Below are 24,030 nucleotides of genomic sequence, written 5' to 3' on the forward strand. Positions count from 1 at the left end.
CCAAGAGGACTGTTGTGGAGCGAAGATGAACATGTGTGAGCGGTGCTGTATGCTCCGTCAAGTTCTTCCCATTATAAGTTGCTCTGCTCCACTTTGGCCTGCCCTTCCATTAAGGAAGGGTGGCCCTCATATGGCTAGAATGGTTGCCACAGCCTCTTGACTGGTCTCCCCATCCTACACTGCTCCCAAAGTGATTTCCTTCAATGCAGATGTGACCATGTTACACCCTTTTTGATCAAGTCCAGGAACTCCTTGTTGCCTCTAAGAACAAAGAAACACCTTTGTTTCGCTTTGAAAGCCCTTCACAACCTGACCTCAACCTCCCATTGCAGAACAAATTGGCCTTTTTTTTCCTATCACCTGACACTCCTCTCTCCAGGCCCCACTCACCGTCTCTTCCTTCAAGAAGCAGCTCAAGGGCTGATTTTGTGAAGGCTTTCTTGGTTCCCCTTAACTGCTGGTGGGGGGAATTCCTCCTAAACTACCTTGCTTGTTAAATACTTTATATTTGTATCTGTTCTCTTTTTATCTATTCTGCATGTACTTACACATGTACTCCATCTTCCTCATTAGAATTTAAGCCCCATTCAGTGTTTTTGGATTTGTATTCCCTGTGCCCAGTACAGTGCCTAGCACATAGTAGGCGCTTAATAAATGCTTGCTGAGTGACTGAAAGCATAATATTTATTTGCAAGGACAATGATTTGCCAAAGGACAATTTTCCCCCACAGATCTTGAGTACATTGGCATGTCCCACACAGAGGTGGAAATGTCCTGGGAAGAACAACTCAAGAGGACTGCTGAGTCTAGACCTTGGACTCCTGCAAAGACTCCTAGTGAGCCCAAGAAATGCGATTCTCCTGGCTGGGCTCACTCATCTTCACCCCTCAAAGCTTTCAAGCTTCCCTTGTCCTTAAGGTGCTATTTGCTGGACACTCCCATGGCTGTATCTCAAGCATCAGCCTCCGGAGAGGAGGTTTCATGTTTTCACCTCGCTCATGGCCTCCATGAGCCGAGCACTATTTGTCACGGCCGTTGTCAAGAAAATGAATCTATAACCTGAGGAGACAAAAGCAGGGGAGAGCATGCTCTTGGGCCCAGGTGTTGCTACTGGAAGGCAGGCACCGATACCATCCAACTCCAAAGATGTCCATCAGACGCTGGGCAATTTATTTTTTGACATATGACAATAAACCATGCCCTGGTAGAGCTAAGGGAGTACAGCAATCTGTCCTTAATTATTCCCCACTCTCACTGAAACAAGTCACCCTCGTGTACCTGACTAAAAGGCAATGACCTTGCACTTCTGCACAGTTATTTTGTTTATAACTCACTGCCTCCAAATGATATTATATCCAGAGGTTAGTGGTAGGAATTTTTTTAATGGACCGATTTCCCTGAACTATCAATCAACTTTGTTTTTATTTCAAGAGTTTCTTACCTCTCTCTCTGCCCAAGAACCGGAGAGCTGAGATCTCAGAGAAGGTGCATCCACCCAGAAAAACCACAAGGACAAGACGCAGGGAATCACTAGGGGCATTTTCTTCAGGTATCGTGTCTGTAAGGAGACAAAATAGCTCAGTCTCATATTTTCTATTATGTCCCAGTACCCTATATTGCTCTCATTTCTATTCAGTCTACCATCTACTTCTAAATTCTCCTTACCTGTGACTGCAAATTCATTGCCATTGAGTAACCGAACAACTTCCTCAAGGCCCAGCCAGCTCTTTCGCTCTAATACCTAGTGAGGTTTGAGGTTGAGTTTCAGTTAGCAAGATCAAGAAAGCTTGCCTTCAAGACTCGTGTGTGTCTGTTAGAAACCAAATGACTGGTGATGGGTAAGGAGCTTGGAAGGAATAAAATAGCAAAAGGGATGAGAAATGGCAGAAAGATAAAATACCGGAGAGCAGAAAGGAGACCTGGTCTCACCTGTTCAATGATGCGGCAGCTGAGGGGTATGTAGGCACCACTGAAGACATACGCCATATCCCGTGGCACTTTCAAATCATACTCACTGTCCCCACGTGGAATCTACACTGGGCATGTAGTGGCACATCAGGCAAGTGGTAACTCAGGTCTATGCCCTCCCTGTGCTAGTTTGGGGGCCCCAGGAAAGGATGTTTAGTTCATTCTGAAATTCTATGAGGGCCACATCACTAACCAAAGACAGAAATTGGGCAATACTTTTAAGAAAACCTATATTCCAGGGCTAGTCATGGTCTAAAAATTAGTGTATAGCATTAAGTTCCTAGGCCAGGACTACCTGTAAGCTACATTGTAGCCCATTACTGGGAACCTAACAAAGACTTTCTCTTGATTGGCTGTTACCTTTTGTTACAGACAACACCCTAAATCTATTATTTTCCCTCCTCGCTAGCATAAATACTCATGGCAGCTACATGTTTGGTACAGAATAGTTGCTTGAGATGACAGATCTAAAGCCAGAAGGGAACTCAAAGGCCATCAAGTCCAACCCCCTTATTTTATAGATGAGCAAACTGGGGCCCAGGCACACAGGCAGTGAGTGTCAGAGGTGGGATATGAACCCACACCTTTGGCTCCAGAGAGAGATCTCTTTTTATCATACCATACTGCCTTTACAAGTCTCTAGAGTAGTTACCTCTGTGCTTGCTGGAAAGGGGACCAATGCAAGTAATGCTTAAGAGATTCCTTGGCACAGTTTAACCTCCTTGGGAAAGGAGAACATGCATCTACATTACCCAGGGGTGCTATGGAATACCAGCTGGGTGCCACTACTCTTTAAAAGATATAAGCACTTATCCAGCAGAGGGGAGAAAATCAAGTGTATGGCTCAGTGACTGAACAACAGACTGAAGGCTCAGGCGTTATAAATTCTGTTTCTTTTTCTTAGCTCCTCTCTCTTGCTCAATAATCTTGAATGAATCATTTATGGTTTTTTGCGCATCTTATTTATTCTTTTATCCCTAAAGTTAAGCTAAAATGAAGCTATCACACAGGGAGATATGGTAATGAAAAAGACTGAAAAATATCTTATTAAGTGCAAAATGCTCTAGATCAGTGTTCCCTAATTGCCCTTCTAAGGCGATTTAGATCAGCCCACAAAGCTTTTTTGCTACCAAAGAATTTTACTTCATAAAACTTATACATCACCACCCCCTCTTCCCCCGCATCAACTCTTACCTACCCTTTTCCCTATTCCTGGTCTCCTCTCCCTAAATAATAAAACCCATTCCTCGTCCCATTCTCTGCCCTGCTCCCCACACCAGCTCTCTATGGTGCTGAGCTGTAGAGGACTGACTGGTTTATAATAAAGAATTTAGATTATACTAGAATGTAGGTGTGTTAGAAATACTGCTTTATAGGCTTGTTCTTCCCTACCACCCAAGGATCCAGACCCGACTGACATACCAAGCCCAGCTTTTTGCTGATGCCACGAAAATTGCTTCTTTTAGCCAAAGAACTGAAAGCATCAGTGATTTTTCCTGGAGAAGAAATACGAGGTAGGTCCCCATCCAATGTTCCCAGATTAGGAACACTGCCATGGATAATTCAAACCACAAGGATGCTATGTTAAACTCAATGGCTGAAGAAACTGAATCTCGCCGGAAAGCAGAACTGGTCACTTCTGAAGGAGACCTTGTAGCTCACAAGGAAGAAATGACAAAAAAATTAGAGAGTCTCAGAATTAAAAAGAACCTTAGGAATGATCTCACCAGGGCAGAGGACAACAGAACTATCACCTTCCTGGGTATCAGACCTCCTTTCTACCCTTTTCCCCAACTCTTTCGTTGTATACAGTAGCTGCTTCCCACAGAACAATCTTAATGAGATGGGTATGATCACAAAGCCCAGGCCATGGATCCAGCACTATCACCTTTTTCTTCCTCAGTTCATTCTCCTGACAACACTCAGACTGGCCAGTCTGCTCTGGTATGCTAAGAAATGAAGAAACCAAACAATCAGATAGCTGTGATCACCACTGCTCCTGCGCTCACCTGCAGCTTTATCAGTCACCAATTTGCTCACTTTATTCTCTACTGCAGTAAGAGTATCTCCTGGAACCTGCTCTGTTAACAGCCCTGTCCGACGCAGATTAGAGAAGGTCAGCAGGTGCTCAGGTCCATAGCTCTGAAAGAAATGCAATCCAACCAGTATTTACTGAAAGGATTTATTTCTAGGCACAAAGAAGAACTTCTTTCGCTTTACTTTTTGTGCCCAGGTACCTGCCCTCAAGCTTTTTCAGAGATGTGATTTTCATTCATGAAAACAAAAAAGGACACAAAATAGGAAGAAACTGAATATAATCAGGTATCAAGTACATGGCATAAGAACTATGAAAGGAAAAAAAAAAGGAAGAAAAGTAAAGGTTGGCCAAAAATCAGAATACCACGGAAGTTTATAAGTAAAGCAGTACTTGAAAGAAATTCCTATTACCACCCTACTAAAGCCAGGGAGTGCTGGAGTCTCCAAGGGTTAAGAAATTCGTAAGGGGTCAGACAGAGGAAGTTCTCTCAGTGCTGAGTACAAATCATGACAGTTAAAATGGTATGAACAGAAATACCTAATGAGTCTTGAGTCACTTAAAAGGCCAGCTCTACAGACTCATTTCAAGTATATTAGACAATGAGAACTGGACCAGGAACTTTATCACATCTGCAGAGAGCAAGACTATAGAGGGAAACAAGACAGGGTCCCTTCAACTAACTCTCTTCAAAAGTTCATACCAACACCTCCTTCCCCCAGTCTTTCAAAGTTCTATTCTAGTCTTCACCTGAAGATACTGGGTTTTCAGAGAGCGGTAATCTTTGGGCACCAAACCTGTGGAGGAGATAGCGTAAGTTAATAAACTGCTTCAACTGAAGTGTCCTGTGATACATAGCCTACCAATTGATCTTAAGCCAAGAAAAAAAATTCAATATATCATTATTAACACTGTATTGTATTTATAAGTTACTAACTAATTTTCAAATCTAGGATTGCTTAACTAATCCTTTCTCTTGAAGGATGAAGATTTTCTTCTATGGGACCAATGAAAGCAGCCGGCATGCAGAATACTAAACCATAATGGAGCTGAATAAGGAATAGTAAAACCAATGATACTAGATGGCAGAGTTGATAAGAGTGCTAGGACTTGGAATCAGAAAGACTTGTGTTTAAATCTTGCCCAGAGATTCCCCAGCCACAAGACAGACCCTGGGCAAATCACATAAGCTCTCTGTACCTCATTTGCTCCATCTGAGGAAGTTTCTCCAGACAGCCACTAAAATCTCTTCTAGCTCTAAACCAAAAGTCTCATAATTATTAGGGCAGGAATGGGGGGGGGGGTGGAGGGGAGGAGGAAGGGAAAAGGGCCAGGAGAACGGAAGCTGAAGAATCTCCTTCTTTGAAATCTGTAAGAACAAGATTAATAACCTTCTGTCTGACCTGATTTAGGTACACTCCTGCTTCAGACAAATGGCTTTCTGATAGCCATTCCAACCTTACAATTAATAATAAATTACACAAAAAAGTACCTTAAAATGGTCAAGTACCCTACAAATGTAAGAGACTGTGAAGACCATTTGATTATGATCTGCAAGTGCCTAGCCCATAGAAGGGAATAAGCAAATTATTATTTGTTGAATTGGATTATTAAAGTGCATTCTTAAGAACAGTGTTAGTTGTTTTCAGTCTATATGGACATAAGAGAAAATCAGATACAAATGTAGGAAAAGTGACTTAGAGTAAACATCATTAGGAATTTACTGGCTGATAGAGATAGACATTGGAACAAATCACCATGAAAAGTTACGGAATCTCCCCTCATCAAAATCCTTATGAAATGCGTTAGTTTTTTCACTTTTTCTGGGGTATATTTTTCTATAAAACCCTGCTGGAAGTGACAGCATAGATGAGATGACTGCCAGAATTCCCATTTCAGACCCGCAATTTTACCATTATTATCTTTCAGTGGCTGAGATATAGCATTCTGGGACAAAGGGACTGACCCACTGATCCTAAAAGTTGCATTCACTGCCAAGACTTTGCATTACCAAGGAAAATCTAACTGCAATTATAGAACAATATTCTGTTTTTCTGTGTCTCCTCCATAAATCTAGTTATGAATGGGAAAGGAAGGGGGACCGGTCATGTCTGGAGAAGAAGGGATAACAGATTCAAAGCCTGAGTGTTATTCTGGTACCCAGTTGATGGTAAAAGACCTAGAGGAAGATCTCCAGCAACAAATAGGATGGATCTCTTATGGAGAATTTATGGGAAGACATTGGTAAGAGTTATATAGGATGTGAAGGTGTGGGTAGATACAGTGAGATTTGTACTACTGCACTGAGTGATACATCAGAGCCAGAGATCTCATATCACTGAGTTGTGGTTCTACTGTTGGACTGATGTTTTGTATCTTATTTGCTAGGGTATTAATATCTATCTTTCAAAAGTCTTCCTCTTTTACCAAACTATTATTTCTGATCCTTGGGATTACTCACCATTCTCAGTGATGGACAGGAGACACATGAGACGGAGGCTTTCAATAGGTGAAACCTACAAGGCAAAACAAGCACTCAATGAGAACTTAAACCCCATACCTTAAATGCTTTTCTCCATTCCTTTCTGCCTCTGACAGACCATACTTCTAAAAGACAACCTCTTGCTGCCTTGCCTCCTGGACTCACCTGTCGGTCAATGTGCTCCTCAATATAGCTTGTGCTCTCACGGATGTTGAACCCTTCTAGCAGTGCTAGGAGGAATTGGAGAATATTACTTTGGGTTCAGGGAAATTGTACCTGTTACACTTGTAGAGTTCCCTCTGTGACTGCCCAATGCTGAAAGAGCCAACCCAGACAAGTTACAGGGCTTGTAGCAGGGGCCAGTCCCAGCATCAGCTAGAAAGAGGGACGACAAAAGAACCAGAGACTCCGGAGAGGGTAGTAAGTTATGGGAAAGAGACATTATGAGAGCAGAAGAAGGAAAAGCAGACTAGCAAGAATATTAGTCACCATGTTCTGTCTTGATCAGCTCCTGGAAATCCTGCTTGGTTTTCTTTTTCATGATAGACTCACAGGCCCCAATATCTATATAAAGGACAAAATGGGATTTAGATCATTCCTAAAATCAGAATAGCACTTTTTTTTATACTCAGAGAGGTACAGTTCTGAGATAACACTTGGAACCACTTTTCCTTTTAGCCCAAATAAACCCCTCAATCCCCTTCCCCTTACAGTTCTTCTGTATTCATCTTATCTGGAACCTACGTAAACTCAGCAATCGGTGCTCTTGCTTCAGCCCCTTGAGCTCCTGAGAGACAAAGTTCTTCATCTGCTTGATGTCCATACCACGACGACGCTGGGGAGAGGCTCAAATCAGTGACAATCTTTCCACTCTACTGTAAATAGGGCAACTCCTACACTTCTTTTCATTTTCTCTACTTTAGAATCATAGCATCACAGAATGTTAGGAAGTGAAAGAATTTAGTTACTATTTAATCTAACCTCCTCACTAACAAATGAAGAAACTTAAGCACAGAGAATGACCATACACTGTCTCAGTAGCAACACTAAGATCTTTTGCTCTTTCCCCTCGGAGCCAGTGGCGGTAGGTGTTATCTGTGATCATGTCAAAAATCAAGGCCAGGGATCTTCTCGGGAAGAAGGAGGAGTTACTCTAACAGTTAGACGATTTAAAGGTGGAACTTTCTCAATTGAGAGTGGCCAAGGTAACTGGAGGAGCTTCATCCAAGTTATCTAAGATCTGAGTCCCCCAAAAATCTATTGCCTGAGTCCTGACTGTCATCAACCAGACACAGAAAGAGAACCTCAGGAAATTCTATAAGGGCAAGAAATACAAGCCCCTGAACCTCAGGCCCAAGAAGACCCATGCCATGCATCGCAGGCTTAATAAGTCCGAGGAAAGCCTGAAGACCAAAAAACAACAGAGGAAGGAACACTTGTACCCGTTTTGGAAATTTGCTGTTAAGACATAATTTGTTAAGGTGCTCCATAAAAAGACAAACTGTTATAAAAAAAAGAATTTAGATCTTTTGACTTCTAGGTCAGTACTCCTTCCATTACATCATAATGCTTGCAGTGAGAATGGGGGAGTCGTGTAATAAAATCACTAATGTAAATAAGAGAAGTAGCTTTAGGGGGTGACTTTGGGGAGGGATTAGAGACCTAATGGACTGGGGCCTTACATCATACTGTGCCTGCAGGTTCCGGGCCTTCTGGCTCAGGAAGCCAAAGACATTGGAGAAATGCTCATTACGAATCTCATTAAACACCTGTGGAGAAGCCAGAACTAGGTCAGGACCACAGAACCACATCTTGTACTCTGATTCTCCTACCCAATTTTATCAAGGGTCACAATGCCCCACCCCTAGGTATAACATCAATGCTCATCTTATCCAATGGAAAAATGCAGTGAGCTCAAGAGGTATCTAACAATCAACAGATATTTGTTGAATATCTCCTATATATTAGACACTGTGTTATTCCTGTTAGACATGGACATAGCCCACTACCCCAGAGCTCTTGAATTCAGGCAGTGTCCCAATTCCCTAAGAACCACACTCTAACCTTATCCTGGGCATTAAGCAGCACTTTGAGGCTCTTGTCAGAGGATGTGACATCTGGACCAAAATCCACACTCCCTATGGAAGTAAAAGGCAAGTCACTAGCACTTCCACTGACTTTAAAAATCACCTCTTCTTAAAGGATCTACTTGTACAAAAGTATTTATAGCAGCTCTTTTTGTGGTGGCTAAGAATTGGAAATTGAGGGGATGCCCATCAGTTGGGGAATGGCTGAACAAGCTGTGGTGTATCATTTTAATGGAATACTATTATACTATAAGAAACGATGGCAGACAGACTTCAGAAAAACCTTGAAAGACTTACATGAACTAATGTAAAGTGAAATGAGAAGAAGCAGGAGAACACTGTATATACAATGATCAACTGCGAATGATGTACTATTCTCAGTAATACAATGATCCAAAGGACTCATGATGAACAATGCTATCCCTCTCCAGAGAAGCAACTGATGGAGTTCTGAATGCAAACTGGAGTATATTATTCTTCACTGTCTTTTTTTTTTGGGGGGGGAGGGAGGGTTCAAGTTTTCTCCCACAAAATGACTAATATGGCAATGTTTTACATGATTGCAAACATATAGCCTATATATGATTGCTTACAATCTTGGGGAGAGGAGAGGAAGAGAGAGAATTTGGAACTTAAAGTTATTAAAAAATGTTAAAATTTATTATCACATGTAATTGGGGGAAAAAATAAAATATTATTTTAAAAATTACCTTTCTGCTCTAATTCCTCATTGAACAGGGACTGCCAGAGATGTTATTTAGTGTTGTTCTGAAAACCAGCAGCTGCCCAAGGCTTGTGAGATGTCCCAGAAACCTATCACTGTAGGAAGCAGCACTTACCACACTTGATTCGGAAGGTGTCATCTACTAGCCCCTCATATACCACTTGGGAGCAGAGTGCAGTCACAAAGTCCACATCTGAAAGCAAAGTCCATGGAGAAGAGAGGTTTCTCAGAAAGCCCTCTTCCACACTGTTTCATTGTTTCAACACCAAATGAATACAAAGTTTCTTCCCTTGACCAAGTACTAAATATTCCTCCCCAATTCTGAGATTCACATAGCTAAATCTGATTTTGCTATCCCTTCTTCCACGTTGTCACACCTTCCGAGATTCAGAGGAGAGGGTAAACTGAGTACCTACCTCTATCCAGAAGAAAAATGTGCCCAATTTCTGGTTTCCGGCCTTTTATCTCACCTTCCTCTTCCTCCTCCAGTTCCCTCCACATCTCGTACACCATCTATTCAAATCCCAAGATGTCTTCACTCTTATGTTCATGCTACCAACCCTACTGCAGACCAATGCAAAGTACTGACTAGTATCAGGGTCCAAAAGACCCTTGCTCAGGCCCTTGTGGGGATCCTGAAGTCCTGGTGGTAAGAGCTTATACAATTAAGCCATTCCATTTCCTTCTACACTGCATAACACAATGCTCCATGTATCATAAATGGAGGAGAACATAACAAAGATAAATCATAGATAGAAATGTAATAAATCATAGATAGAAATGTCTCAAGCAGCCAACCTCTGGCTCAGTATATAAGTCAGTCCTCATCTCTGAGGAAGTGCTCCAGAGCACTAAGTGAAAATTAAGATGCACTTCCACACAACAGATGCCTTGAATGAGCCTCAGTGGACATAGAACCAAGGTGGATAAAGAGTAAAAGAAGAATGAGGAAAGAAGGGCTTTGAGGGCTCTTACCTTGGCACATCGGCCGATTCCATAGCAGTTTGCAAAAGGTCCATAGAGATTACTGATAAGGTGCAGGGCTTGGGCCACAGTATTAATCCAACGCTGGTTTCCCTCCTACAAGGGACACATGAGCCACAAATGTAAATAAAGTGATTTCTTGGGCTCAGGACCTGGTTCTGTAACACAACGCTATCACCCTTGGTATGTCCCCATGCAACAAAGCAAAGCCTGGAAAAATCTTGAAAAAAACATATCTGACTGGTCCCTAGGTAAGATCTTTTAAATATCGAATCTGTGTCAATATTCTTCAGTCATACATTACAGGCAAAACTTAGACAAAAACATCAAGTCTTAGCTCTACTATCCTAGGCCTACTACCCTCTACCCCAGGACCTGCATTCACCAAGAAGTAGTCTCTGAAGAATTCAGGCAGTTCCATGCTGAGGAGATCCACATCAAGAGGCAGCAAGGAGAAGGCCCACTCATCACAGCTCACATCTGTGGGTGTGAACAACAGCCAGGGGTGGCAATGCTGGCAACTACTATCTTCCAGCCATCCATGATAGCTCACCATGCAGAGGGCTTAAAGTTTGCAAAGCATTTTTGTCAGAATAACACTGTGAAGCAGGCAGGAATGAATTATCACTCTCATTGAACAGGTGAAGGAACTGAGACACAGAGAGATGGCTTTCCCAAAGTCACACAACTAGGGAATACTGGACCTGGGAACTGAACCCAAGTCTCCCAAGTCTGCATCCAGTGCTTTCTCTGCTGTATCATGCTGTCTTCTCTAATCACACTCAAAATTCACAATAAGACAAGCCCCAAACATGCAGACTCTTTTCCTATCACTCACAGGATTTAGAGCTGGAAGGGACTAGAAATCATCTAGTCTAGCAGTTCTCAAACTTTTTACTCTCAGGACCCCTTTACACTCTTAAAAGTTATTAAGGATCTCAAAGAGCTTTTGTTTATAAGGGTTATATCTATCAATATTTATCATATTAGAAATTAAAACTTAATTTTTAAAACATTAATTTACTTTAAAAGAACAATAATAAACCCACTATATGTTAAGATAAACAAAATTTTTCCAAACCAAAAACCAATTGGTGAGAAGCATGGCGTTCTTTTACACCTTTCTGCAAATCTCTTTAACATCTGGTTTAACAGAAGACAGCTGGATTCTCATCATATCTGCTTCTGCATTCAATCTGTTGTGATGTGTTATTTTGGTTGAAGAACAGGCAGAAAATCTGGCCTCATACAGATATGGAGTTGAGAAAAAGAGTTCTATTTTAAAAGGTAAATAATTTTAGCATTATTACACAAATATTTTTGACCTCACTGACCGTCTTGAAAGGGTCTTAGGGTCTCTCTGGGGTCCATGGCCCGCACTTTGAGAAATGCTGATCCAGTACAACCCGCTTAACGTTAAATATGAAGGAACTGAAACCCAAAGAAGTTAAGCTACTCATCTAAGGGCCCAAGATGGTAAGCAGATAAGCCAGGATTTGAACCCATATCCTCTGAATGAAAATTCAGTGTTTTTTCTACTATCCCAAGCTTCCTCTCTGCTACACAGTGCTAACTCTTTGGTCCCTACTCTACTTCTCCATGAATTCTTTATCATCTTAACCTACTGGCAACAAAGAAAGTATTCATGATAGACATGCTTGCCCAACAGTTTTTCCTCCACATTTTCTGTTCCTTCCTCAATCACTTTCATCATGTCTCACCTCCGTAAATTCCCTCTTCCTCAAGTACCATCTCACATGCATAGAACTGAAAAAGAAAGAAAAATGAGATTAATTTCCCCACCTTGTCTTCGATTTTCATTTTTCTCCATAAACTAGAGGAAGTATGGTTTATGGTAGAATGAACACTGGATTTAGAGTTAGGAAAGATCTGAGTCAGAACCCCAATTCTGACACTGACTAGCTGGATGACCATGGGAGGGTTACTTAACATCTCTGAGCCTCAGTTTTTTCATCTGTAAAATGAAGATAATAGGGATACCTGTACTATCTGCCTGCCAGTGTTGTCCTAAGAATCCAAGGGAAATGCTGTATTCAAAGGGCATTGCAAACTTTAAAGCAGTACTATAAAGCAATGTTTATACACTGTCAATTATTACGATGAATTCTGATAAAGCATATTATCACATACTTAGTGCAAAAGAACAAGTAAGCATGTTGGAACCTAGAAGAAGCTTTAGAAGCTATCTGTTCCAGCCTCTTCATTTAAGAGATGAAGAAACTGAGGCCTAGTGAGATGATTTGCTGAAAGTCACAAAGCTACTTAGTTGCTGATCAAAGGCTAAAACCTAAGTTTTCTAACACCCAGAACTATAGCAAGATGCTTCCTTGTTCACTGAAATCATACTTCCTGTATACGTGTTATGTCATTAGAACAATTCCTCAAGTTTTACTCTACCCTTCTCTTACTGGCCTAGCATTAACCTTCATTTCATCTTAATCTCATTTTATCTCCATATAATAAAAGGGATAGAAGCTGGTATTTAAATAGTGCTTTACAGTTACAAATCACCTTACATAACACAGTTCATTTGACTCTCCCAATGACCCTGTGAGACTGGTAAGGTAAATATCATCATCCCCATCTTATACGTAGGTGATCCAGTATCAGGGAGATCAGGCAACCAAGTGATAGATACACAGTTTGCAAGTGGAAGAGCTGGAACTTAAACTTAGGTTCTCTGTTTCCAAGTCCTCATCTTTCTAATGCATCACACTACCCTTCTAATAGCCACCTTAAATTCCCATTGACTCAGCACAGAGACCCTTTTTTTTTCCTGTAACTTCCTGAACATACCAAGATAAAGAGTAACTTAGAATCACTACCATTTTCCTCCACAACATGAGCAATCTCCTAAATAAACTATAGATAATTCATAAATAGATACCATGGAGACTATGGTCCAGTGTCCTTTTAATTTTAACTTTTCTCCTTCTGAATACAGAGACACACTGCTTGGCACTGCTTTGTAAATCTACTATTTGCAATGGGAAGCCTTATGAATTCATTCCCTAACATGAAGCTGACGGTAGGTCTCTATGGTGGGTATGGAGTGAGAGAAGTCATCAGGGTAAAGTACAGTAAGACGCTGTGAAGCTGAGGCATGCAAATCAGTTATCAGTGTGGATGCTGAAGTTGTCCAGAACTTTAATGGAAGTAGAAGGTTGTAGGCACAAAAGCAGGGTATCTTCTCAATAGTTATGTACCTCAGTGTCCTTATCTGTAAACTGAGGCAGATGACCTGGAGGGTCTCTAAGGTCTTGTGAACATTCTGTGCTTCTACACTGAAAAGGGGTTTTCCATCATCAAGCCTATAAGGATTCTCCAAAAATAGGACGGTGATATTGAGTTAGTACTCCAGGAGCTGTCTTGCTGTAATTCTTAGATGAGAAGATAATTTACTTGTGTAGGGAAATAGCTCTCTAGCTCCCAATTCCACCTCCTTCCACCCTTGGTCTCTACACCCAAACTGTACTCACCTTCTGTGGGCTAAAGATCACTTTGTACTTTCGAGACCGACCAGCCATTTTGTCAGCATTGACAAGGTCTGTAAAGGAGAAGGGAGTCATAGTCTTTATCAGTAGTCTATTTAGCATGTCTTCTATAGGCAAAATGGTGGTGGCAGGTAGAATGGACCTAGCAGAGGCAGGGAAGTCAGCTGTTTTCTAGCTGTCATCAACTAAATCATATCTCTTCCCAACAAAGGTCCACTAGCACACTAATGTCAACCAAATCTTAGCACCACTCTACACTCACTTGCAATGTACCGCATGTTCCTGATTCGGGGTCGGACAAGGAAGCACAACCTGAGGAGAAACAAAGATATGAGAGAAAGAGAAAGAACGTCTATGACAAAATCAGGAAATCTGTAACAAAGCTAAAAAAAGAATGGAACTTCTTTGCTCTTGGGCCATGTGCTCCATCCTAAGAGGATCTACTCTCACGATATAGGTGCTGTTCCAGCTGCCCTGGCACCTCACAACCCACTGCTCAGCAGAAGCCACTGCTTCATTAAGAAAGGTATTTGCTAGTTACCCAGTATGCACCTTATACTATGCTAGGTATTCTGGATAAGACAAAGAAGTTCCTGACCTTAAGAGTCTAAAGCCTATTGAGGGAGACAAATAAACATAACGTTTAATAACGATATGAGACAATAATTCAAGAAAAGTCATGAGGCACTTTATAACTGAATGCCAAATGAGAGGTGTAAGCAAGTACACACAGAAAGAAGAGACTACTGGCAACTTAAGCTAGGCCTCAAAGAGTGGGTAGGATCTGCAGATGCAGAGAGGAATAAAAATGGCATTTTAGGCAATGGAAATGGGTAAGCAAAAAGGTAAGCTGAAGCAGAAATAACATGGCATTTTTGGTGACTAGTGAAAAATCTGACTGGAATGGAGGATGTTGAGGGGGAACGGTGGAAGATAGGATTGGAAAAGTAGGTGAAGGCTAAATTAAGTAGGGTCTGAATGCTAGATTAAGATTCTGAATTTCAGGGGCAGCTAGGCGGCACAATGAGTACAGCACAGTCCCTGGGGTCAGGAGGACCTGAGTTCAAATCTGGCCTCAGACATTTGACACACTTAATAGCTGTGTGACCTTAGGCAAGTCACTTAACCCCAACTGTCCTGCCTTCCCTCCTCCAAAAAAACCTGCAAAACACCCCAAAAAGATTCTGAATTTTAATCAGTAAGTAACAGGGAGCAACTAGACAGTATTGAGCAGACAAATAACATGATGAGAGCTGTGTTTTAGAAAATATAATCAGGGTAATGAGGATAAGTTAGAAGGCTACAGGAATAACTGAGGCATGAAATGATGAAAGAGTAGCCAGATAGAAGAACCCAAACAGTATAGCATCAAAGAAGTGATGGTTACAGTTACAGATAAGATACTATTCTTGGTCCTGGCGCTGATTTCTAAATCAAGTGGACATTCCCAAGGATTTCCTCCAATTATGAGGGCCAACTAAAATTGAGGCTCACTGGATAGTGAAACTTACTGTTCACTGGTACTAAAGACAGGTTTGTTCTCCACCTTGTACAGTTTGTCCACTTCGTGTTGCTAAAGAAAGGATCAAATGAAAAGAACATATATAAAAATACTCCAAAAAGTCTATAATGTCATAAAAATATATGGCCCTATTGTAAAAGCCTCTTGGGTATTGGTATCAAAAAGTTTTGCCATTACCCTTCTATACACTGTGCTAAACATTTATTAGCTAATATATTAAATTCAGTTGGGTGATTTTACTGTGGTGTAAATATACCAAGTCAAAGAAAAGAAAAAGGGTCATATGTGTGAACCTAGGAGAGAAAATTTGTACCTTGAGAATAGAGACATTGGCAATTCGATCCAATGGGCTCATCAGATCTGCCTCAATAAATAAGTCCTTCTTCCCAGGAAGCTGAAGAGGATACAAATAGTATAATGAGTCTCTCAAGGAATCAGTGAGCTTCTTTTTAAATTTTGTGAACACTTATTAAGCACCTATTTAATACATACAATGCACTGTACTAGGCCCTGAAAATATGACAAAAAAAAAGTTCCAGTTGGCAAGGAGTTTACATTCTGTTGGGAGAAAGAACATGTAAAAGAATAAATATGATATTTTAAAGGAGGAAGAGGGCACAACTAGGAGAGTTAGGAAAGACTTCCCTTAGGACATGGCACTTGAGGTGAGAAACCTAAGGATGATAAGAGGCAGAGGAGTGGATTATACGCATAAAGGCAGGAGACAACAGTCACCTTATGAGTGGCTACTAAGCTAATTTGGGTAGAATGTGGAATTCTTAAAAGGGAATAATGAGGTAAATACAGAAAGGCAGGTGGAAGACATTGTAATGGACATTAAGTAACATTCTGAGCAGTCTATTCTGTTCAGGGGCGCTGAAGCACTGGACGTAGACAAAACCCAGCTTTTCAGTCCTACCTCCTACTTTCCTAAAACATCAGCTCACACTCTACCAACACGGACTTCTTATGATGACAAGCATCATTATCTACTCAAGTTTCCTTTGTACTGGGATACCCTTTTCCTCCTTATCAACTAACAAAATATCTTAAAAGAAACCTCTGCTCACCCTGGCCTGAAGCAGTTTCACCCTCCTCTGAACTCCCCTAACACTGGTTTGTAACTACTCAAAAGGCACTGATTAGCTATCCCTCATATAGCAGTTTTTTGGTTATACATTTTATTATCACCACCACTCTCCCCACGAGATTGTAAACACTTAGAGGCAGGTGTTTCCGTACTGCCCACCATTCCTAGAACTGTACGTACTTAACAAACATTTTACACGACTGACTAGGGGCTCTTCTCGGGCCTAGCACGGGTTAGGGAGGCATTACTGTTAAGGGCTCAAAGGGAAACATGTGGTTCTTATTTCTGGGAACAACCTAGTCGAGCCCCGGGTGGCTTCCACTCCTCTCTAAATTTACGCACACTGCCCACGCTCTGCCTTGGGTAGTTTAAGGAGGAGGAGGGCAGACAAGCATCAGGGAGGCAGTCAGGTGCGCACTGACCTGCTCCAGCAGGTAGATGAGCTGGTCCCGGGCCAGTCTCTTGAGCATGGAGAAGTCGGGCAGCTCTGGGGCATCAGGCCGATGCGGAAAAGCCATGGCAGGGGTGCTGCAGAGAACAAAGAGGCGGTTCGGACTCTACCACAGGCCGCGGGGAAGGAGAGCCAAGGCGCCGCCTCAGGTTCTGGGGCAGATTCTCCCCAGGGAGCCCCCTGGCCTCCGCCACAAGTCCTCATGCCACGCCCGGCCCCGAAAGGTCCCACCCCGGACAGGCCCTGGCGTCGTCGGTCCGAAGCCCCGCAGTCTATGCAGGCACAGTCTCGAACGCCTCGGCCCATTCACTCATCGAAAGGGGGTGATTACCTGCCCCAGGGCAGAATGCCTCCAGCCCTCACAATCAATCGCCCCGGCGGAATGGGATCAGCAAGTCCATTTCCGGGACACACCGGAAGTTCCCATCACCTAGCAACCCTATGGCGTCCGGAAGGGAAAAGACAACTAGGAAGAGGCGAGTGAGAGGTTTCGTCAGAGGGGCGCAGAGCCCGCAGGGCTCGAGGAGAGAAGGCCATCTGACTTCTCTGCACGCCGGTGCCCGGCCTGTAGCCCGAGGACCGAAGACTTGGCGAGTCTACTAGCCAGCTTGTCCTGCGGGGTCCCTTCGACGAAGAGACTTGCGCCATCAACGTGCCCTGGGAGGACTAGGGGCCCCGGGTATTGTAGAGGAGCCCTAAGCAACCGGCCTGCCCCTCGCAGGTACCCTGCTCCCGGGGGCAGCCTGGGCCTCTGCCTTTTCTTTGGACGCTGGAACATCACAGGACTTTGAAAGCTGTCAGTGCTGGGAGAGTACTTGGGAGAGGGGCTTTTAGCTTAACGCTCACTCCCTCGTCCGCTGATGCTCAGGTATTTTTTCCTGTGTTAACCACTAGGTCGTAAACTTTTGGAGAGCAGACTTTTATTTATCTTGTTATCTCATCCCAGACGGGCACACAGTACTAGCTAATTGTTGGCTGATTCAATGAATAAACAGATGTTTGGGGCTTCCCTCCCTGGCAGGGTGAAGGAATATGAATGGGTTTGAGGTAAACAGCTTCAGTTTGCCAGCAGGTTCATAAATCTTTTCGGTTGCTGACAGTTAAAACTTTCTACAGAGCACAATGAAAAGGTCTTGCATAGACCAGATTAAAAATTAACTTAACACGCTCTAAATGCTATCCCTATGACTATCCCACTTAAGATTGGCATCAGAAGATCTTGGGAGTCTGGAAAGGGGCTTAAGAGTTAGTTTTGTCCAATCATCTCATTTTACAGATGAAGAAACTGAGACAAAGAAACATTAAATAGCTCATAGGTGGTAAGCACCAGAGCTAAGTTTCAAATTAGAGACATTCTGACTACAACTCCAGGGTTCCTTCCTCTATTTCATATTCCCTGTCAATGAACAGGAAGGTCTGTGGGCAACAGTTTTAAGTATTTCTGCAGGCCTTTTATTTTCATTGGATTTATAAAACAAAAATCAGTGTTCTTCTGTCTTCAGTATGATCAGTGAATCCAACTTAGAAAAAAAGCTCACAGACCCAGAGAAGCAGTCTCAAAGGTCACTGTGTATTACAGGGTTACAATAGGCATAGAAGGCAGTCTAAGTTTCAAAAATTAGTGTTTAACTCAGGTAGCAGAAAGAAAGCCAGAGTCCTTCCCACTTTATAAAATTCTGTTAAAGGAATCAGTATATTGCCTTGGGGGCTTCAATATCATCAGAGTAGATTTTTGAATCCTCTTCTTGGCCTAGATCAAGTTGAAGTCTTCACGACATTTCTAGTTACCCCCTGCTGCTCACAGGGATAGTCCTCGTTCTTGGAACAGTTTCTGCAATGCACCTTCCATTTGGGGGCTTGTGCCCTGAAGGCCTTTTACCACTTGTGCTGCCCACTCAAAGTACTCCTGAACCCTCTGCTCAGACCATCCTATAGGGCGACAAAGAGAACTGTTTTTCACCACCATAAGTAATCAATAACATAGGACTTTGCACCAGGCCTTCCACCGTCCACGGAAGAGTTAGTGTAATGCTGTAGCATGAAATAATAAGAGAAAGGATGTGATGGACATCCAAAAATAGTGGGATTCTTATTAAAAAAAAAACATTTCCCCTTGGCAAGACTTTTTTGGGTGAAAGTCCAAGATAAATAGGAGGCCAAAAGGGACACGTGTCACGTGAGAGCTGTACGTGAAATGCCAAAGAAATTTTAAAATCATTTATTTCTATGGCAGGTGATCGGCCTGCATAACCACTGAAGGGGTTTCTCCCTCCCTCTCTAACCTGCAGCTCTGCTGCTGGTGGGAAGGATATATATACCTTTCGGGGTGCGCCGGTTCAGGTCCCGAAGGTTGTACAGCTTATCTGCCAGTTTCACCAGCTTGGCACCCCGGCTGCTGTGCGAGGCGTTCTCCACCTGCAGTCGCTTTCGCTCCAGCTTGGGCAGCTCCTTGTTATCGGTCACCTCATCCACAATGCGCCTCACCTCCGCCCCAAAATGTTCCTCCACCTCCTCCAACGTGGTGTCTGTGTCTTCCACAGTGTCGTGAAGCAAAGCGGCCTGGGAACGCACAGAACACACGCTGCTTTGCCGAGACGCCGGCCCTCTCAGGAGCCGGGGGCCGAGGAAGGGGTCGGGGGAGTGGCGCCCACCCGCCGCGGGGCGGGCCCTCCTTACCTGCAGCACCACGACGTCCGTCACTCCCGCCTCGTGGGTTAAGATGCGAGCCACACCTGCGGGGCAGAGCGGGGCACACAGAGGTCAGGCTGGGGCCGGGCGGCCCCGAAGCGACGGCGGCGTCATGGCCCAGCCCTAGGACCCACCGATGGGGTGATTGATGTACGGGGTCTCCTCCGGGTCCTTCCGCCGCTGCTTGCGATGCTTCCTGGCGGCGAAGTCGGCCGCCTCCAAAAGCAACGCCGCGTCTGAGCTCATCGCGGCTGCCTCGGAGCCGGTGGGGGACGCGCGGGAGGTGGCCTTGGCGCCCGTGGCCGATCACAGCGCCCCCTGCGCCCCGGAGGCCGGCCCCGACCTGGGCTCTGTGGGATCAGGTCTCGGCCGCCGGCGCGCGTGACTCGGGTCAGCACCCGCCTGGCCAGCCGGGGAGGCAAGTCTGGCGGGACTCAAGACCACGGAGCGCCGAAACTGGGCGGGTGGGGGCGGGGATCATCCTAGGGACTTGTGGAACGGAGAAAAAGCGCCAGACGATGTCGGGAGAGTTGTGACGGGCCTGGAAGGAGGCACCAGCTCCGCCGGCTCCGGGATACTCTCCACCCTGGGTTGTTTTTTTTTTTTGGTGGGGGTGGGGGTTGTTGGTAGTGGGGAAAAAACCAGTGCAAGTGCTTCCACATTGGAGTTTTCTTAGTAAACCCACTGAAAAATGATACCTGTCTCCGCTGCCTCCCCCCATTTCTGTAACACTGCTTTCTCCAGGCTCTCCTACCTTGCTGTCCTGCCCTCTTCTGTAACCTCCAGACTGAGGAACTCACTCAGTAGGTGAGTCGTAGGACTTGCCTGAGGCTAGAGATTAATTGACTCGTCTAGTATCCCGCAGCTAGTCAAGGTCAGAGATAAGATTTGAACTCGGGTCTTCCTGACTCAAACTCAGTAATCTGTCCCACTCTGCCAGCAAAACTAAATGTCAAAGGCAACCAATGATGTTAGTACCAAATGTCAGAGTTAAAACTTGTTTGTAGCTAAACTATGAAAGTAGAAAGCTGACAGACATGCCCTTGCTTAAATTTCTCTGGGGTATATACTTTTTTACAAGAAGTTTGCTTTACTTTTTGTTAGGTAGTAACTTTTGTGGCAAAACAAAATAGAGAAATAAAAATGTTCAAAATACAATAAAGAATACATATTATTCACATTATATTAGGACAGGAGTTCTTAATTAGGGATCTGTAAACTTTAAAGAATTTTTTGATAACTATTTCAGTATAATCGTTTTCCTTTGCAATCATTATTTTATGCATTTATGTTCTTATGTTATCATAAGAATGGGTCTGCATACTTCACCGGACTGCCAAAGGGGTCTATGATCCAATAATGGTTAAGAACCCCGATTGATATTTGTGTTTTGTCAAGCAATGCAGATGAACAATGAAATGGGCCTGGTATTAAATAGGAAAAGAGAGATTAGGTAGAACTGCATCTAGGAAATGATGTAATACTTGAAGATCACAAGGTGGTCCCTTATGCCAAAGCCCATCTTTTGAACACCAGTGGTGATTATTATATGCCTGAAAATCTTGAAACACTAGATCTCTGAAGACAAAACTGTTGAGCCCAAAAGACACTAGAAAGACATGTAAGTAGGCTATATCCAGTGATGACTTGAGCAAAAGAAATGGCATAAGACTTTATTAAGTTTGTAAATTTGACTGGAGAAGGAAATAAACCAAACATGTAATGATGATAAACACCAGTAATGTTACACTGGTAATATCAAAAAGAAAAAAAAACTAGTGCCACAGACCACTTTGACAGTCTGCCTGGTGGAGATTCTCAAAATAATACTTTTAAATGCATAAAATAAACCACATAGGATTGCAAAGGAAAACAATTACATTGAAATTCCATTACCAATTTTTTTTTAAGTTTTTTTTAAGTTCATGGACCCAAGGTTAAGAACCCTGGACCTAGAAGAAGGTCTCTAGTGTGCTGAATAGATTCTTTATAGAGGATTTATGAAAAAACATATCAGAGTTGCACAGGATGAGAAGGCATGGATAGGTTGCAATCTGTACTGGTGAAGGGTGCCAATGTTGATGATGCAGTTCCATTAAAGCAGCACAACTTAAAACTGAACTTTCTTGACCTAAAAATAAATCCTTGAAAAAGCTTAAAAAGACCATAACATCATAACTTCCTCTCTTTATTATTTGATATCTGACATAGCTCAAGCAAAATCCTATTTTCCTTTTAACATCCAGGATCAGTAAGGAAATGCCAAGATTTCAAGAGACAGAAGTGGTGATTTTGGTGATTACATTTTTCCTTGTTGGTTTATAAACAAAATTATGCTGTTATAATAGTCTCTAAAGAGTGTGTGAGTATGTGTATGCACATATATACACATCATAGCTAGCATTTATAGTGTTCAAAGGTTTGCAAATGCTTTAATAAGTTATCTCCTTTTATCCTTATTTAGCAGAAACTGCATTGGACTAGGAGGACAAGTCATTTGTGTTCACTGGGCTATTCACAACTGTAAAATGAGGGAGGTGAGGTAGATTATTTTTAAATTTCCTTTTAATTCCATTCAAGCATTTTTAAAAAGTAGACCATATGACAAACACTGTGCTAGATGCTGGGGTCATTGCAGTTTGTCCTTCACTTTCAACCAATAACATCACAGGGTAATGTCTTCACTTGTATGTGAATTGGGTTTAAGTGAGGGAGAGTTGCACAAATTCATCAGCCTCACTCCCTCTTCCACAGTCATCTAAGTCCAGTAGTGAGACAAAAGTCAAGATGATGGTTGATGGCCCAGGATGCAGTGGTAGCCTGACCAAGCTCTGAGCGCTCCACAGTGCCTGCTTCAGCAGCCTTCATGGTCCTTGGAACAAATTGTTCTCATCTACCCCTTCCACCAAGGGAAGTCTTCACATGCTTGGGATAGACATCTCCCTAACTCACTGATGGGTTTGTGGCCTTCCATTACCCTTAACGTTGTTTTAGGCCCTCTACCGAGACAATTTGCCGGGGTCTTGCTGCTGTGCATGCTACAGCTTCTTGGATCCACTAGTGAGAGTTCAGTGCCAGGTGGACAGCAAAGGTGGAAAAGTAGCCCTGTAAAGGGCTCTCTGTTATTTCTCCTTCAACACCCATACACCCCCACAGAAGTCATAAAGACAAAAACAAAGCAATCCCTGCTGACTAAGAAATTACCCTCTACTGAGTTCTACAATTCATGATTTTATTTTTTTAGGCTCCCTCAAGTCCCTAGGATAAACCTTGTGCCTTTACCTTCACTGTACAGTCAGCAAATTCCTGTCCCATTCCTGCACCCTAGAGATTGAGCCTGGTCACAAAAAGCTGGATAGCTTCCCCACACTGGTAGAAAAAGGGGTAGAGCCAGGTGGGACAGGACACTGATTTTCAACAATCTTAAGTATGCAACATTCTGATGGCATCCTAACATTCTTAACACTATAGTACTATAACCCTATCTGTGTGTACATATGTATATATACAGATGTGTAGATATATTCATATTTCTATGGATAGCTAACCAACCATAGAAATAGATATCCATTAATAAAACTATAAAATATATTCTATATAGGTATCTAGCTATTTTCAAATGGTATGATGTCTATGAAATATAGTAAATAATTCACATATCTTAATTCCTGTTTGGTATTAATGGTAGAAAAGTTTATTTTCCTAATTGTAAAAGTCATATAATCCAATATAAATCACAGCGTAGTACTCTGTTAATTATAAATGGTAGAATGGTATGGGAGAATCACTGGGTTTAAATAATAGCTATGCTGGTTACTAACGTGTCCTTGTTTTGTCACCTATAAGATATGCATAATAATGGTACACTCCCTACCCACAGTGTTAGGCCACTTAAGTGAGAATTATAGCACGGCCTCAGAGTGGTATGAGGAAGTTACCCTGACACCTAGTGTCAAAGTCATACAAACTACCCAGGAGCTTCCACTAGCCTCAAGAAGGCACTTAGCAGTATCAGAACCTGAGTGACCTTTGCTCTGGGAAGGGGATCTCTAAGGTGCTCAGTTCCTAGAATAAACCAGTCATGAGCCCCTCATGCTGCCCCCATCCCTGTGGGAACATACTTTGATACCACCATCTCTGATCCTAAGAGCAAGGCTACCTCCTGCTCACTCCTCCCAGATCCTTTCTTCTTCATGAGAGGTAAAGTTTTTTGCTCTTTACTCAGCAAGTAAAGAGGCTAAAGAAACCATTTCTTTTGGAGGAATGATTCAAATGCCTCTTTTGTATTGAAGTTTCAGTGATGATTATGCTTAGTTTTATTTTGGAGTGCATCCCATTTAACTTTGCTTTTTGGAACATTTTTTTCAATAGCTTATCAGAAATGATACCCAGGCTATGAGTTTTTCTTTGATAGCTAAAGGTCTTTCTCTTGGTTATCTACAATACTTGTTTGAAGTTTAAAAAAAAAAAGTTGAATTACTTTC

At 42.7% G+C, this 24,030-nt stretch overlaps 2 protein-coding genes and 1 pseudogene across 4 annotated transcripts; 1 reads left to right on the forward strand and 2 right to left on the reverse strand.

The window, feature by feature from the left end:
- Positions 1-666: 666 nt before the first annotated feature.
- VPS33B (VPS33B late endosome and lysosome associated) lies at positions 667-17,280 on the reverse strand. Of its 3 annotated transcripts, none has more exons than XM_036734589.1 (24): positions 17,190-17,280; positions 16,830-16,935; positions 15,631-15,711; positions 15,307-15,368; positions 14,058-14,107; positions 13,781-13,848; positions 12,002-12,047; positions 10,666-10,760; positions 10,272-10,376; positions 9,713-9,809; positions 9,412-9,489; positions 8,550-8,623; positions 8,168-8,254; positions 7,230-7,320; positions 6,975-7,049; positions 6,651-6,715; positions 6,465-6,519; positions 4,754-4,800; positions 3,978-4,110; positions 3,391-3,464; positions 1,930-2,031; positions 1,666-1,741; positions 1,442-1,558; positions 667-1,059 (listed from the first exon to the last, which is right to left on the reverse strand). In XM_036734589.1, exons 2-24 carry the CDS (start codon positions 16,923-16,925, stop codon positions 980-982), a joined length of 1,854 nt encoding a protein of 617 aa, XP_036590484.1. In that variant the 5' UTR covers positions 16,926-16,935; positions 17,190-17,280; the 3' UTR covers positions 667-979. The 3 variants fall into 3 exon arrangements, with proteins under 3 accessions (XP_036590484.1, XP_036590482.1, XP_036590485.1); XM_036734587.1 differs by having other exon boundaries at positions 10,666-10,844; XM_036734590.1 differs by lacking the exons at positions 16,830-16,935; positions 17,190-17,280 and adding an exon at positions 15,810-15,819 and having other exon boundaries at positions 10,666-10,844.
- On the forward strand, positions 7,589-7,957 carry LOC118828364 (annotated as a pseudogene).
- Positions 17,281-18,287: 1,007 nt separating the features above from the next.
- On the reverse strand, positions 18,288-19,890 carry HDDC3 (HD domain containing 3). The gene is made up of 4 exons (XM_036734591.1): positions 19,681-19,890; positions 19,535-19,590; positions 19,177-19,417; positions 18,288-18,787 (listed from the first exon to the last, which is right to left on the reverse strand). The coding sequence occupies exons 1-4, from the start codon at positions 19,790-19,792 to the stop codon at positions 18,657-18,659; spliced, it is 540 nt and encodes a 179-aa protein (XP_036590486.1). The 5' UTR covers positions 19,793-19,890; the 3' UTR covers positions 18,288-18,656.
- Between the last annotated feature and the right edge of the window lie 4,140 nt (positions 19,891-24,030).

Source organism: Trichosurus vulpecula, chromosome 8 (assembly GCF_011100635.1).
Source record: "Trichosurus vulpecula isolate mTriVul1 chromosome 8, mTriVul1.pri, whole genome shotgun sequence".
In the NCBI taxonomy this organism is placed as follows: Eukaryota; Metazoa; Chordata; class Mammalia; order Diprotodontia; family Phalangeridae; genus Trichosurus; species Trichosurus vulpecula.

Excerpts from the sequence above, each read along its gene's own strand:
- VPS33B (XM_036734587.1), bottom strand. The coding sequence starts at position 16,925 with ATGGCTTTTCCGCATCGGCCTGATGCCCCAGAGCTGCCCGACTTCTCC. Across the intron at positions 7,321-8,167 it reads ACCTGCAGGCACAGTATGAT|CGTCGTCGTGGTATGGACAT; the intron begins GTAAGGCCCCAG and ends GCCTCTCCCCAG. Across the intron at positions 1,559-1,665 it reads CAATGAATTTGCAGTCACAG|ACACGATACCTGAAGAAAAT; the intron begins GTAAGGAGAATT and ends GTCTCCTTACAG.
- HDDC3 (XM_036734591.1), bottom strand. The coding sequence starts at position 19,792 with ATGAGCTCAGACGCGGCGTTGCTTTTGGAGGCGGCCGACTTCGCCGCC. Across the intron at positions 19,591-19,680 it reads GTACATCAATCACCCCATCG|GTGTGGCTCGCATCTTAACC; the intron begins GTGGGTCCTAGG and ends TCTGCCCCGCAG. Across the intron at positions 19,418-19,534 it reads CGGACGTCGTGGTGCTGCAG|GCCGCTTTGCTTCACGACAC; the intron begins GTAAGGAGGGCC and ends GTGCGTTCCCAG.